General features: G+C 39.2%; 2 protein-coding genes across 4 annotated transcripts in view; one reads left to right on the top strand and one right to left on the bottom strand.

The window, feature by feature from the left end:
- MCMBP (minichromosome maintenance complex binding protein) overlaps positions 1-5,058 on the top strand; it is a 31,800-nt gene extending 26,742 nt beyond the window's left edge. For both annotated transcript variants that reach the window (XM_081105390.1, XM_081105389.1), the window contains exons 15-16: positions 3,111-3,199; positions 3,507-5,058. In XM_081105390.1, the coding sequence (XP_080961516.1) occupies positions 3,111-3,199; positions 3,507-3,633 (216 nt within the window). In that variant the 3' untranslated portion in view covers positions 3,634-5,058. The remainder of the gene's footprint in view (positions 1-3,110; positions 3,200-3,506) is intronic.
- Positions 5,059-5,424: 366 nt separating this feature from the next.
- The window catches only part of INPP5F (inositol polyphosphate-5-phosphatase F), a gene marked incomplete at its 5' end in the record, with an annotated part of 58,212 nt that continues 51,542 nt past the window's right edge, over positions 5,425-12,094 (bottom strand). The window contains 5 exons of one of the 2 annotated variants that reach the window (XM_081105386.1): positions 5,425-7,809; positions 9,319-9,406; positions 9,938-10,066; positions 10,483-10,556; positions 11,391-11,462. In XM_081105386.1, the coding sequence (XP_080961512.1) occupies positions 6,657-7,809; positions 9,319-9,406; positions 9,938-10,066; positions 10,483-10,556; positions 11,391-11,462 (1,516 nt within the window). In that variant the 3' untranslated portion in view covers positions 5,425-6,656. The remainder of the gene's footprint in view (positions 7,810-9,318; positions 9,407-9,937; positions 10,067-10,482; positions 10,557-11,390; positions 11,463-12,094) is intronic. The other variant, XM_081105387.1, reaches the window with a different exon arrangement.

Genomic DNA, 12,094 nt, shown 5'->3' with positions numbered 1-12,094 from the left:
ACAATCAAATAAAAAATAAAAAGCAATATGTCCTCCCACTGTCTTGTGGCCTTCATCATTTCTGATGAGAGGACCCTCTGTACACGAGTCATTTTTCTCTTGTTCTTTCAAGTTTCTCTCTCTGGCTTTTGACATTTTAACTGTGATGTGTCTAGGTGGGAATCTCTGAGATTTCTCACTTGGAGTTGAGCATCTTGGATGTGCAGACTAATGCACATTTGGGAAAGTTTTCAAGAAATGTGGTAAGTTGTGAGTCCATTGTTTCTTTAAATTACTTTCTTTCCCTTCCCCCTGGCACTCCCCTATATAAACGTTGGCACCCTTAACGGTGTCCTACAAGCCTCAGGCTCTGTTCATATTTCCTCATTCTTTTTTTTTTTTTTTTAATATATTTTATTGATTTTTTACAGAGAGGAAGGGAGAGGGAGAGAGAGTTAGAAACATCGATGAGAGAGAAACATCGACCAGCCGCCTCCTGCACACCCCCTACTGGGGATGTGCCCGCAACCGAGATACATGCCCTTGACCAGAATCGAACCTGGGACCTTTCAGTCCGCAGGCCGACGCTCTATCCACTGAGCCAAACCGGTTTGGCTTCCTCATTCTTTTTGCTTGACATTCCACAGACTGGATGATCTCAGTTGTCCTAACTTCAAGTTTGCTGAGTCTTTTTCTGCCTGCTCAAATTTGCTGTTGCCTTTCTAGCTAATTTTTAATTTGTTAATGTTATGCCCAGATTTCAAGATCCCCAAAAGCCCACCAGGGAGCCAGCCAAGTCTGATGCAAAAGCAAAGAGTCTTTATTCGAACTAGTTTGGCTTCCCGACCACACTCACCGAAGCAACGGCAAGCCAAGTGGCAGAGAGAGAGAACTCTGTGTGGAGAGAGGTTTTATAGGGGGTTGGAGTAAGGGGAGGAGAGAGGACTGGGGGCCCTGACGATTGGCCAGGCGCAAGTCAGTGTCTTGTTACACAGGATGTGGTCATATCTATGGCAACTTCCCTTGATTGTCATTGGTTAGTTTAAAGAAGTCCTGGGTGTGGCTAGCAGAGGCGTGGGCTTCTGGGAAGAAGCCTTGCTGAGCACATGGCCAAGGCAAGATGGAGGGCGTAGCCCTTGCCCTTTCATTAATATTTTTCAACTTCAGAATTTCTATTTGTTTTTTTAAAAAATATTTTTTATTGATTTCAGAGAGGGAGGGAAAGGGAAAAACAGAAACATCAGTGATGAGAGAGAATCATTGAATGGCTGCCTCCTGCTTGCCCCCCCACTGGAGATTGTGCCCACAATCCGGGCATGTGACCTGACCAGGAATCAAACCATGATGTCCTGATTCATAGGTCAATGCACAACCACTGAGCAACATTGGCTGGGCTCTATTTGTTCCTCACCTGAGGCTGTTTTTCCATTGATTTTTAGAGAGAGGGAAAGACAGAGAAATATCGATGTGAGAGAAACACATCAATTAGTTGCCTCCTGCACGCACCCTGACAAGGGCCCAGGCAGGGGAGGAGCCTGCAACCAAAGTATGTGCCCTTGACTAGAATTGAACCCGGGACCCTTCGGTCCACAGGTTGTCAGTGCTCTATCCACTGAGCCAAACTGGCTAGGGCTGGCTCTGTTTGTTTTCGAAGTAATTTCTATTGATATTTTCTATTTAGCAAGACATCATTCTCCTGTTTTCTCTTAGTTACTTATATGTGGTTTCCTGCAGTTCTTTGAATATATTTAAAATGGCTGGTTTCAAGTTTTTGTCTAGTAAGTCCAATATTTGAGTTTCTTCAAGGACAATTTCTATGAACTTTTTGTCCAATGAATGAGGTTGTACATTCATATTTCTTTGTATGTCTCCTAATTTTTGTGTTGAAAACCAGATATCTATATGTATAAAAGTCAAGTGACCAGAATGACCGGTTGCTATGACACTGTGGCCTGCCAGCCAACCTCCTGCGGCCCCTCCCCCCAGTCAGCCTGACCCCACCCATGCACAAATCGGTGCACTGAGCCTCTACTTTTAAATAATATAATGTGACAACTCTGTTGACAGATTCCCTCCCTCTCTAGGGTTTGTTGTACTATGACTTCCTGAATCCTACAGTTTGGTTGTATGTGGGCACTGAAGTCTGCCCTCTTAACTCAGTGGTCACTCAATGAATGGATAGAAATTTAATTTCCCTAGATGCCTGTTAGCAATATGTCTCCCAATCTAAGTCCTGTATCCATGTTGGGGCAACCCTTCAACACTCAGCCATGCAGATTACAACTGCTCTATCCTTCCTTCCTTTTCTGCTTGCATAGAGACTCAAGGTTATTCCTAGGTGAGAGCTTAGGGCCTGCTCAGATCTGAGCATGCACAGACCTGTGCAAGCATGTGACCTTCTAAATTCTTAGGAATTGATTTATATAGCTATCGCGTGTGCACGCACACACATGGACATCTCATTCCCTGTTTTTCTTTTTAAGGAATTTGGCTAGCCAGTGCCCGAGGCAGCCAAGATGTTCAATAATTGCTTCTGATTTTTTTAAAATGCCCTGGGCAAGCCCCATGTCAGGTTAAAGACAACCTTACAGATGGGTTCTTCCAGGGAACCACCAGTCAAATGATAATTCCTGAATGGTGCTTTGGGAGACCTCCAGCCCCACTACCTCTTCGGTGGTTGCCAGGCGGGACATTCTCAGGGCTGCCTGGAGGTGGGGTGAAGGGTGCAAGTTAAAATTCCTCAAAGCTCAGTGTTCTTACTGCCTTTCTTGAGTAATGCTCCTCAGATTGCTGCAAGCCTCTGGTTAATTTCCAGAGCTTTGATGAAGCTGATTTTGACCATTTTTACTAGAGTCCTTATTCCCTTTAATGGAATTTTCTGAGGTCCTTGTTCTGCCATTTTCACTGACATCATCTTCCCTGTGTTTACAGGCATGTTCGCCTGATCTTATTTTGTTTGGAATACTTTCATCGGTAACATTATATGTATTAAGTTTGGTTCTCAATCATTTCATCCATGTTATCTCATTTTTCTAAAAAGCAGGGCTGACTTCATTTTAACATCAGTCAAGGGACCATGTTCGTTTTCTTTTCCCTATTAAATGCAAGTGTCATGTCCTCTTTTGATAAAGGCAGTTGAAGATGACTTCGTGGAAATGCGCAAGAATGACCCTCAGAGCATCACTGCTGATGATCTCCACCAGCTGCTCATTGTCGCTCGGTGAGTAGGACATGTCCATAAGTGCTTAACGTAGCGAGGAATAAAGCCCCTAGTTTATAGAAATGAACTTTTCCCTTTTACAAACCCTTGTGAAGTGGCGCATTGAAGTGAAATTGCATTTGGCCAGTGATCACTTCAATGGAACCAGGCATGCTTCTCAAAGTGAGTCATCTCCCAAATTTGACTTAAGGGATTCCTTTGTAGACATCTAACTTGGCCCTTGCCCTCTTTGTGGCCCGAGCACAGGTCTGTCCCTAAGCCCGTCTTCCTCGGTCGAGACCTCAGTTTGTTTCTCATCTCCAACCAGGTTTCTGTCTCTCAGCGCTGGGCAGACAACCCTGTCGAGAGAACGATGGCTGAGAGCAAAGCAGCTCGAGTCTTTGAGAAGAACTAGGCTTCAGCAGCAGAAGTGTGTGAATGGAAATGAACTTTAAACATGTGATATCTATCGAAGAGTAATGGGCAAATTACAGCCATTCTTGTAAAATGCAAGTATCATTTATACCATTGTTTTGTAGATACTTTGTATTAAAAACCAAGGACTTTTCCTGAAATCAAGCCTGGTCACATCTGAAGTTTATATAATATTCAGTAAGGGCTTTTACCTTACTGATTTTATGGAGCTTTTGGAGTTTGTTTTATAATTATATAAATTAGTAATGTACAAAACTGTATTTGATATTAAAAGTTTAATATTGATAACATTGCTGCTTATACCATTTCCTTAGCTGAAGCTAAGTTATAGGCCAGACTTTGTTCATATGAAAATAGTTGCAATTCCATTCAGGAATTGTTCACTTAAGATTTTTTACGTCTTTCCAATTAACAGTGGATCTGAATGTGTTTTGTGATCACATGTTTGGGAAATACTACAAAATTTCATATGATTTCCCAAACATTTGACCACAGCAGCTTTTTTTCTATTTAACAGTTGTTAATCTGCAACACTAGTCTTTAACGTGGCAGTGGTTCCCATACTTTTAGAGTTCACGGACCAGTAATATTTCCCAAAATTTTGGGATCGACAAGGATGCCAAGTTATCTGAAAGAAATCACTGTATTATTACATTTTCATGAGGACAATCTTAGAAAACAAGATAGTCCTTTAAGTGGAATAAATGTAGCTTTTTGAAAGAAGTACTCCCATTGTCCTTGTTCTCATTTCACCCCAGTCCATGTGGGAACCACTGTTTACGGCGCTCACTCAAGGAAATTCTGCCCTACTTAGTTGTTTTCCTAAATACGAGAGTAAAATAGTTAACATTTTTAATTTTAAGAAATGCCTTCTTTAGGAAAAAGGTTTTTAATTCTTTTCCTAATGTCATTTACTTGCTTTGATGATTGTATTAGATTTTGAACTTTATTTTATTAGGTTAACATTATCTGCTCGTCCAAACACCATGATAAAACTAAGTGGGCTTTCCCCAGACCAACTACAGCTCTAACAAACATCATTGCTCATAGTGCAATTGTGGCTCCCAGAATATTTGGAGAGGTCAGAACATCACTTAAGCTGTGGTTATACATAATTATTTTTAGTCAGTGACTTACCTAGTTGGAAACATTAATGGTTCAGTTAAATGATTCCTTAAATTCCACCCCCACATCTAAATTGATATTGTTAACCAAGGAAACAGGGTGAGCCTTGAAAAGCAAGGAATTTATTATGCCTCGCAAACGGGATTATTAGTTTAACTTTTCCTAAACTCAAATCTATTTTTTTATAAACTAATATGAATAATCAGTTTATATTTAGTATTCTAACTGGTTTTCATTTTTATAACTGGTAGACTAGACCATCCTTGAACTTTTAGGAAATGAAACCTCACCTGGATTTGTGGGAATAAAATTCAAGAGATTAGTTACCGTGTGTTTATTGTGCCAATGTGAATTGTAGTTTACCAAAGAGAAGAACTAAGTAGCTTGGTCTGGCAGAGAAGTTGCCTTGAAAGGAAAACCCTTCCAGAGAACTGAAGCTCTTCCCATGTGCCCTCAGACTCCAGTGAGCAGGTAGGAGAGAGAACCCTGGGCTTCAGAAACCCTTTCCTCCCTTGCTATACATGTGGACATTAAAGTTGTCAATCTAACATGATTTTAACCCTATTTTTGAATCACCAGAAAACTAAACGAATATTATAGAAAACTTACCTTGCTTACAAATTCTTTAATCCCATTAAAAAATCAAACCCTTATCCTTAAAATGTTATTCAAGGAATTCTCATACATTGTCACTTTAAATCACAATGGTATTTTATTTTTTAAATAGCCACAAGATTTGACACTTCACACACACACACACACACAAAAATATACCACTAATAAATAACAAAAGTGGAAATACTTAGCAAAGTTACAACAGACTTAAATGTTTAGCTGAGAATCACGTCAACAGAGTAAGGCTCTAAAGATACCAGACAAACTAGTATTGGTTTGGAATAAAGTAGCTTTCTTAATGTATGGGCTTATAGAAGAGTTTCTATGTGGTCAGGGTTATGGTCATAAAACCAATTTTAACACAGCTGTGCTTCAGACTAAGTTTCAATAGTCTACACAAGATGTTAAGGAATGCCCCCTGCTTATAGAAGAGTTTCCATGTGGTCAGGGTTATGGTCATAAAACCAATTTTAACACAATTGTGTTTCAGACTAAGTTTCAATAGTTTACACAAGATGTTAAGGAATGCCCCCTACAAAAGAATTACCAATATCCGGTAAATGTACATTCTTACCTGAAAATACCAAAATTAATAGGTGCTGGTATTCAGATCTGCTGTCTCAGGTTTTATGACTGACATATCTTAATGCTCCTAGACTTTGGGGTATACAGAGTGGCATAAAATTTAAAATTGTTTAAAATACAGGGAGAATTAAAATCCAATGGGCATACATTTCTTAACTATGCCAGTAATCCTCAATTCTTCATAGGGAATGGTTAAGCCATCAAAACAAAACCAAGTTTTTTATATTCAAATGCTTTTCCATACTAGTAACACTTTTAAAGTCACTAAAAACTAAATGTATTGACCTTGTAGAGGTAATACACAGAAATGTACTGAGAAAAATGTTACAAAAAAATGCTAACCCCCTCAATGTATCCATGACCGTCCTTTCTGTGTCTACTTCATACACTCAACAGCTCCCTCCGCCCACTCAAAAAAAAAAAAAAAAAAAAAGGTTCAGGTTCAGGTTATTATACCCCAAAGTGATCTGTTCCTGAATTACATTCAGAGACAAGCAGCTCTGTGGTGTTCGCTGCTTAGTCCACAGTCTAGGATGGTGTACCTCTGTTGTCCTGACTCCCGAATGTGGAAATCTGCTCAAGTTCATATTCCTTTTAAAACCTTTCCCAGTAAACAGAATCTATTATCCCTAAATTCAGAGTCAGTGCAGGTTAAAATAGTCTCATATGTGAAACCTTTTTTTTTTTTAATTAAAAGCCATAGGATTGTGGCTAAAAACTAAATCTGAATTATTCGCGTCTGGCATTGTGTAAACATACTTTTAAGTTCATTTTGCTGGACCTCATTAACCACTTCAGGTTCTGCAGGGCTCTTTTGAACCTTTGCCACTGCAAAGCTTATCCCCTGGGTTAACCCGGCTTGAGTAATATTAGCAACCTGGACCATGGAACTCCGAATCTTTGCAAAGGGAGAGACGGCTCTGCTGCTGCTCTCCGAAGGAGAAGGAGTTACATGAAGCCCTGCCTCAAGGTCAAGCATGCTGGACCCAGAGCCGGGGGTCTTCTGAGATACAACTGAATGCACTGGTTCGACAGACAAAAACTGTGGGCCTGCTGCAGAAAAACACACGTCTAATTGAGATGGTCGAGAAGGTATGTGTTCCGTTGATTCAGATTGGGTTTCTTCATTGGAAACTTGATTGGTTGTTTGATTTCCTTCCTCACTAGCCTGCTGAGAAACACATCTGGTTTCGGACAGTTGGGTCATTTTGTTGTGTGCATCTTGTACAAATCGGTGGCAGTAAATATCCATAGGCTTGGCAAAGCCAGTCAGTGTGTGTATATTATCAGCAGAAGGACTTTTTTTTAAAGGAGACTCACAGCCTTTTCCAAACTCACTTCCATGAGCAGCAATAGTAATATCTGAAGGAGCATGAATGCTAACATCAGTATTGCTAATAGACTGGGATCTGCCTAATCGAGGTGCTGAAGCAATAATGCCACAACTAGGAAGAACATAGTCTATTGGCCCCACGTTCTCTAGAGAATTAGTTAGCTGCCTGTCCTCATCAGACTTGGAATTTGTAAGGAATTCATCAGAGTGGTAGGAGTCATTATCTGAAGACATTTCCCCATCAGACTCTGCCTGGACTGTATTATCCATCACACCTGTGTTTTCCATGGTTTCAAGACTACTATCTGATTTCCAAAGATTTACTTTTAAGTTTGGTTTCAGAAAATTAACTTTCATTTCAGGTTTTGCAAAGTTTCCCAGCCTTCGTAAATTGCCAATATTTACATTGGATTTGGTCTGTTTCACTTTTTGATTTAGAGATGAAAATTTGCTCATTAAAAACTTTTTTCCCTGGGCCAGAGACCCTTGGTTTTGAGATCTGATGCCAATTATGTCTTCATGAGGTTTACTGCTCTTCCTACAAAGTAGAAGAGAGAAAAGTTAATTCCCCATGTAATTCAGCATACCATTTCCAATTATTAAAGTGAAAATTCTATTTAAATTGGACCCCATTTCTTGAAAACTGCGCATTGCTAATTGATAAACCCCTTGGAGTTGACACTAGAAGAGACTGTCCAATAGAAATAGACAAGCTGTAGATGTCATTGAAAATAGCCACATTAAAAATGTGAAATGAATTTTAATAGTATTTTATTTAAACCCACAATATATACAAAACATTGTCATTTGAGCTTAGAGTCACTATGGAAAAATAGTGAATGAGGTGTATTTTTTGTGCCGAGTCTGAAACAGCCAGCGGGTAGGATGTTACAGGAGAGCAGCAGAGGCCCTTAATGGCACTGGCACCTTGTTCCAGGCGCTGAGTGGAAACGGGGGTCCGGCTGTGTGACTTCAGCCCCAGTCCCACACAGGCCAGAGGCATCTCCCACAGGCGCTCTGCCCTCACCTTCCTCAAGCAGGCCACCAGGAGCAACCCAGAGCCACCCTGTGGGAACTACCACATCAGCATTTTAATTCTGCTTGGTGACATTCTTTCTGGTAATTGGCTTAATCGTGTTGAGTTCTTTTGGACCAAACCGTTTGTCTTTGGAGTTATCACTGCTGCTGCATGTTTCCTTCAGTTGTGTTCTCCTAGGCACGCAGAGAGGAGCAGGCAGCGGAGGAAGGGAGGGAGGGAAGCCTCCCAACAGTTGCCTCCGCCCATGTTTTTGTGCAAACACAAACAAAAAACCAAAAACCCACACCCAAAACGCAGACTAATCACCTTTCAGAGGCTCCACCTCCACAATCTAAAGGATGGCAAAATCACTGGTTGTAAGTGGGAATCTACTGCACCGTAACTAGAGCTGTCTACACGCATTCCAATTTGGCTGAATTCAGGAAGGGGGGGGAATTTTGTTTCTTTAAATTCAGATAACCCACTGGGAACGTATTTTTAAAAACTTGGGACATTGAACATAACTTATTGGTTTCTCCCTTGGCATCCCTCACAACAGGCACAAATGAGAAAAAGTAAGTTGTGCTATTCATCACACATATCTTGAATGTTTGACCTGGTGGTCATGAGGGATTACTGGTCATGAGACTTTTGTAAAAACTCTAACATCAAAGACAATGGAAACAATATTCTCTACTAACAAAAGACTGAACAATTTTTTTCTAGATGACCAAATGACTCTCTTCTCTAGTGGAATGTGGACCATGAACCTGCTCATTAGATGAAAACTCACAAATTTAAATGTAAAATAATCTGTTTAAAGCATAGTGGCTAGTTTCTCTACAAAGTTATTTAAATTGAAATGCTCCCCTCTAAAGTTTTACCTTTAATCCACAGAAATTTGATACTTCTCTCTCTAAATACCAACTCATTATTCTAATGCGACCCGCCCCCTACCTGTGCAAATATTTTTAATGACTGGATAATAATGTCTTTATTCGTGAGAGAAAATCAAAATAAAGTACTCACCTCTCAAGTTTTTTCTCGATTATAGGCACATCCAGCCCCATGGCTTGCTTGGTGATCTGCAGCATCTCCGCAATGCACTGAAGCGTATCTGAAACCCAAATAGAACTGCCGCCACTTTCCCCAGAAACATACGAAAAAGTAGCAGTTCTAACTCAGAACCCTAACTGAAATTTGTGGTCTTTCAGTTAAAATCAAACTTATTTGCTTCAATTTACAGGAAACTGCTCCTTACTCATTACTTCCCTCACTAATTCAGTGTTGTAAAACCAATTTTAACAAAAGAGTAAGTAAAGAGCAAAGGAACCAAATCAATTGGAATTTAAGTGCTAGATGCTGAGGGTAATAGCTGTGAACCAGACAGACACGGTCCTTGACTACTACCCACACGAGGCATATATGGTGGGAGAGCCCCGCATCCATACGGCCACACAGGATTCCCATTATAGCTTCCCTTGCCCCAAACCATCATCAGTTCAGATCATCTGTCTCCCTGTGCTGCTGAGAACAAAGATGCTATTTCCCTGGATCATTAGTTGGTGATGGTATGTACTGCCCCCAATTCCATTTGTGCTTAGAAGAGCAGATCAAAAGTGTACACTCAGTAAATTCATCTCCTTACCTTTCCCATCCTCTTCTGGATTGCGCATTACAGCTCTCAGTGTGTGGAAATAGCCACTTGTTTCTTTGTATCTGTAGTGCAGCCGCATGCAGGAGAACTTTGGCTTTCCAAAAAGAGTGGGTTCAGGACCTAAAGACCAGAGGAATATGTGTAAATCTTTCACATAACCTTTACTTTCCTCTATCTTCAAAAGACAAACACATTCATCCATTAGGTTATTTAGCACATTTTTCCTCACAATCTAAACAAAAGCATATAGCTTAGTGTGACAGTTTGGTTTGATGAAACTAAATACTAGTACTTCAGCCTCAAATATGTAAACTTTCTTGATCTCTGGTTTAATCTTCACAAGATAATAAAATAGAAACTTACTATTGGATTATATTCATTAATCTCTAAAGAATAGAAGGGAGACCTACAAAACGACTGGGAATACCCCTCTCTGATTCTAGTAAGATGCTGTGCCGGTTGCATAAACAGCTTGACCTACTCTTGGAAGAAAAAGTATTTGCTTTCTATGACTTGATTAGTATCTTTAAATTTACCTATTTCTATTTTTTCCAGGTCTTCTAGACTTAGTCGTTGATACTGGTTTACTTTATCAACTTCATCATCATAACTAAAGGAAAAGGGATTTAAAAATTATTAAAATCGAAAGCATATTTATCTTATAGCTGAAGTATAATAGTAGTAACTACTATGCAGTTAAAATCTGTAGCACAATACAGTTATTTTTCAAAGTTAGATGTAATGAGATAACATACATAGTTCAATAGTTAAAATCAGTTTATAGATCTTACACTAAAATTCACAGCAAAAATAATTTGTTTTATAAACATTTTGGGAAAAAAAAAAGACAAACTTAAACCTTAACCTAAAAGGAAATTTAAAAATACAGAGACATGTATTCTGAAGCTATGTATTTGGGAATAATACAGCAGATAAATTATATCCAAATCAATGTGATCAATGCCAATAGGCACCCAGGCCAATGACAAGAAAAAACAGTTCACACAAGGTGGGGGGAACAACCCTCAGTTCTGGCAAGGCTATGAAGAAGCACTTGTAATTCATCACTATAACCAAATGATAACCTTGCACACACAGTTATCTGTACAAAGACTGCTGTATCATTCACAACAGCAAAACGAAACTACAAAAAAGGGAATCCTTTTAATGCCCAACAATGGGAAATCATTTATGGCATAATAATAAAACAATACTATATGGTCACTAACATTAAAAATATGTGAAATACACCAAAACCTGGGATATAACTCTAAAAATCATTTTCAAATTAAAAAAAGGAAGTCTGACGTAACAGTTATGTAAGGTAAAGGGGTTCAATGACATTTCTTTAAAAAAAAATAAAACCAATTCTTAATTTCCTAAAATGGAAACTTACTCAAATTTTAAAACAAAATTTAAAGCTTTAAATCAATAAGCAACTTACTAGGCAACGTAGTAGGCAGAGTTAGAAAGCAGTAACAGCACATCCACATCTCTGTGAGTAGCATCAATGAGGCTAAACAAACATGACACAGGCAATTACGTATTTTTACTTTCATCTACATTTTTGCCAAGCTTATTTTTAAAGGAGAACCACTTGTGATAAAAGATGGGGGGGAGGGGAAGAATCAATGCATACATTTAATTTCAGAAGTAGGACACAATCTATCCATTTGGATATTTAAAAAAGAATCTAGTTTGGGAGGGTGGAAGAAAGGATGAGTTGAAGAGAGATGCCTTCTCACAGCCAAGGAGGAGGGGGAAGTGGATAATGGGGGGAAAGGGGAATTGAAAAGAAATGTGAGGTTCAGAAGGAAGAAACAGTCTAAATGATTCACTGTCATAACCTGATCTTCAAAATGACACTGCACAGTAGAGTATTTTACTCTGCAGAATGCATCCTTTGAAAGGATTTTGCATGATATTCACCTAATAACAGCCTTTCCAAACAAAAGGTGGAAATTAATCTGGCTTCTTAGATTAGTCCCAAAAGCCTCTGTACCAGTGATGGCGAACCTGTGACACGCAAACTCTTTTTTGGTTGATTTTTCTTTGTTAAATGGCATTTAAATATATAAAATAAATATCAAAAATATGTCTTTATTTTACTATGGTTGCAAAGATCAAAAAATTTGTGACACGGCACCA

Source organism: Myotis nattereri, assembly GCF_964212035.1.
Source record: "Myotis nattereri genome assembly, chromosome: 13".
Classification (NCBI taxonomy): Eukaryota; Metazoa; Chordata; class Mammalia; order Chiroptera; family Vespertilionidae; genus Myotis; species Myotis nattereri.
Note: the sequence above shows the minus strand (reverse complement) of the source record. Positions and strands in the feature narration are given on the sequence as shown.